General features: G+C 45.6%; 1 protein-coding gene across 1 annotated transcript in view; it reads left to right on the top strand.

Moving 5' to 3' along the window:
* LOC112080468 (hemicentin-1-like) overlaps window positions 1-2,075 on the top strand; it is a 3,931-nt gene extending 1,856 nt beyond the window's left edge. Inside the window, exons 2-4 of the mRNA XM_024146251.2 lie at window positions 477-707; window positions 1,072-1,347; window positions 1,491-2,075. Coding sequence (XP_024002019.1) covers window positions 477-707; window positions 1,072-1,347; window positions 1,491-1,555 — 572 coding nt within the window. The 3' untranslated portion in view covers window positions 1,556-2,075. The remainder of the gene's footprint in view (window positions 1-476; window positions 708-1,071; window positions 1,348-1,490) is intronic.
* Window positions 2,076-2,188: the final 113 nt, after the last annotated feature.

Here is a 2,188-nt window from a genome sequence, read left to right as displayed (position 1 = left end):
GAGAGGTTGTTGTCCTGGCACCACACGTCCAGGTCTCTGACCTCCTCCCTATAGTCTCATCGTTGTTGGTGATCAGGCCTACCACTGTTGTGTCATCGGCAAACTTGATGATGGTGTTGGAGTCGTGCCTGGCCATACAGTCATGAGTGAACAGGGAGTACAGGAGGGGACTGAGCACGCACCCCTGAGGGGCCMCTGTGTTGAGGATCAGCGTGGCGGATGTRTTGTTACCTACCCKTAGGTAACAACACAGTAAGAGATTAGACTACCTCTAATCTCTTACTTTTACCACCAAAGCAATTATGTTAACTCACAATTATATAGAGCTACATTTTACTATATGTTTAGTAWCATAGTGTTTAGCATTGTGTTATATGTTCGCTATTTTGTTATGACATTGCGACAGTGGTTTTTATGCTGTAACAATGAAGTGTTTAGTAAATCAATCTCCCTTGCATGTGGTCCTGATTTAACAGGCCTGTCCTATGTGGGTCGGGTGAGAGCTGGATACGAGACGACCTTCACCTGTACCYCCAACTGCATCCCAGGATGCACCTACACCTGGCTGCTGAAGGGGCGCACTTTCAATGGGAGTGAGTTGACCTGGACCCCAGACGGTCTGGACCGCATTGTGGAGCTGCAGTGTACTGCGGTCAACACAGAGAGTGGGAGCTCCAAGGGCATAACCACAATCTTGGAGGTGAAAAGTAAGAGATTTCTTTGTTTTTAACTTACAATCATGCGTGCTTGTGGTCCCAGAAATGCATYCCACTATCCTGGTGTTGCAAGAGCTCTACCAACAGATCTACAGARGCTCACACTACTGCAGCCACCACTGCAACCTGTATTACAGATTTCTAAATCTAGTGTCAACTCCTTCCATCCTGTGCGACACGCTGCGGTGCGAAGAAAATAAGAATACTTTATAGTCCATTGTCCTTACAGTCCGTCCACAGAAATGTGTCTTTTCTCTTTCAAGTGCTCTTGCTCTGCCCTGATTGAATATGCCTAAGATCCCTAACCCTAAACAACTCCAATCACACCTCTGGATCTCCTTTCTGTGTGTTCCAGGCTCAGTGTCAGTGAGGCCCAGCCCACAGCTCCCTCTCCCCGTCCTCAACCAGTCCTTCAGCCTGGACTGTGAYGGCTCCTTCCCAGGCCTGCCAGTGATTTGGTACAAAGACGGCCAGGTTGTAGCTCCAGACGCCAGGATAAACCTGTTGGAACACAACACCTSCCTCCACTTCAACTCCCTGCTGCCCTCTGATGGTGGCTTCTATCAGTGCGAGGTGACCATGGCAAACATGGCTGAAAGCAAGGTCATAAGCTTGGGCTACCTGCTAAACTGTGAGTATAAGATGTAACGCCTACGCTTCATTTGAGAGAATCAGTGAATATTGGTGATGCTCTCCAATTTTCCTTTAAAAAAATGTAGAGGCAAAGCTATTTTGCTGACATTTTCTTCCTTTGCTGACCGTTGATCATTGGAGTGTTAGTATCAGTGGCCCTGGCACAGTGTTGCCTGGGAGGGAATACATCCTTACCTGCAAGGTGAACTGCACTGTCGACTGCTCCATCCGCTGGCCGTTGAGGGGGGGTATCCTCACTAGCACCTACCTCTCCGTGAACAGGAACATCCTGAAATGGATCCCGTCGGTACCTGGTACGGTCCAGAACTTCACCTGTGTGGTGAAGAACACAGCAGCTGGATGCTCTGCAGAGGCCTCCAAGACAGTGAAGGTCACAGGTAGTYACTCCTGTTTTATTGTWTGATAAAATGAAGCTACACTGCAGAATCAATTCTTGCAATGGCAGTTTTGTGATTGTAGTTTGAGGGTTCTTTAGATTGTGAATAGATGACTCTCCAGACAAACCCTGGATGGAGACTGATTACTCTTTGGCAGATTTAATGATGAACTGACCACATTCATTCAGCCATGCATAAAGGTAGATAATCAATTACTATCATAATTCCAAAGAACTGATTCACCATATTGTAAAACTACACTATACTTCGACTTATATAATAATATCCCTCATAAAATATTCCTACACTATTATCACCAAGTTATCATGATACAAAATGTATTAACTCATGCTTAACCCCAGTTGTAGGTACTGTTAAATCTAAATATTTAAATCGAAATGCTTTGTTTTTTAACCTAGCTAGAATACCTGCATACTACAT

This window comes from Salvelinus sp. IW2-2015, unplaced genomic scaffold (assembly GCF_002910315.2).
Source record: "Salvelinus sp. IW2-2015 unplaced genomic scaffold, ASM291031v2 Un_scaffold16327, whole genome shotgun sequence".
Classification (NCBI taxonomy): Eukaryota; Metazoa; Chordata; class Actinopteri; order Salmoniformes; family Salmonidae; genus Salvelinus; species Salvelinus sp. IW2-2015.
This window is presented reverse-complemented; position numbering and strand designations above follow the sequence as displayed.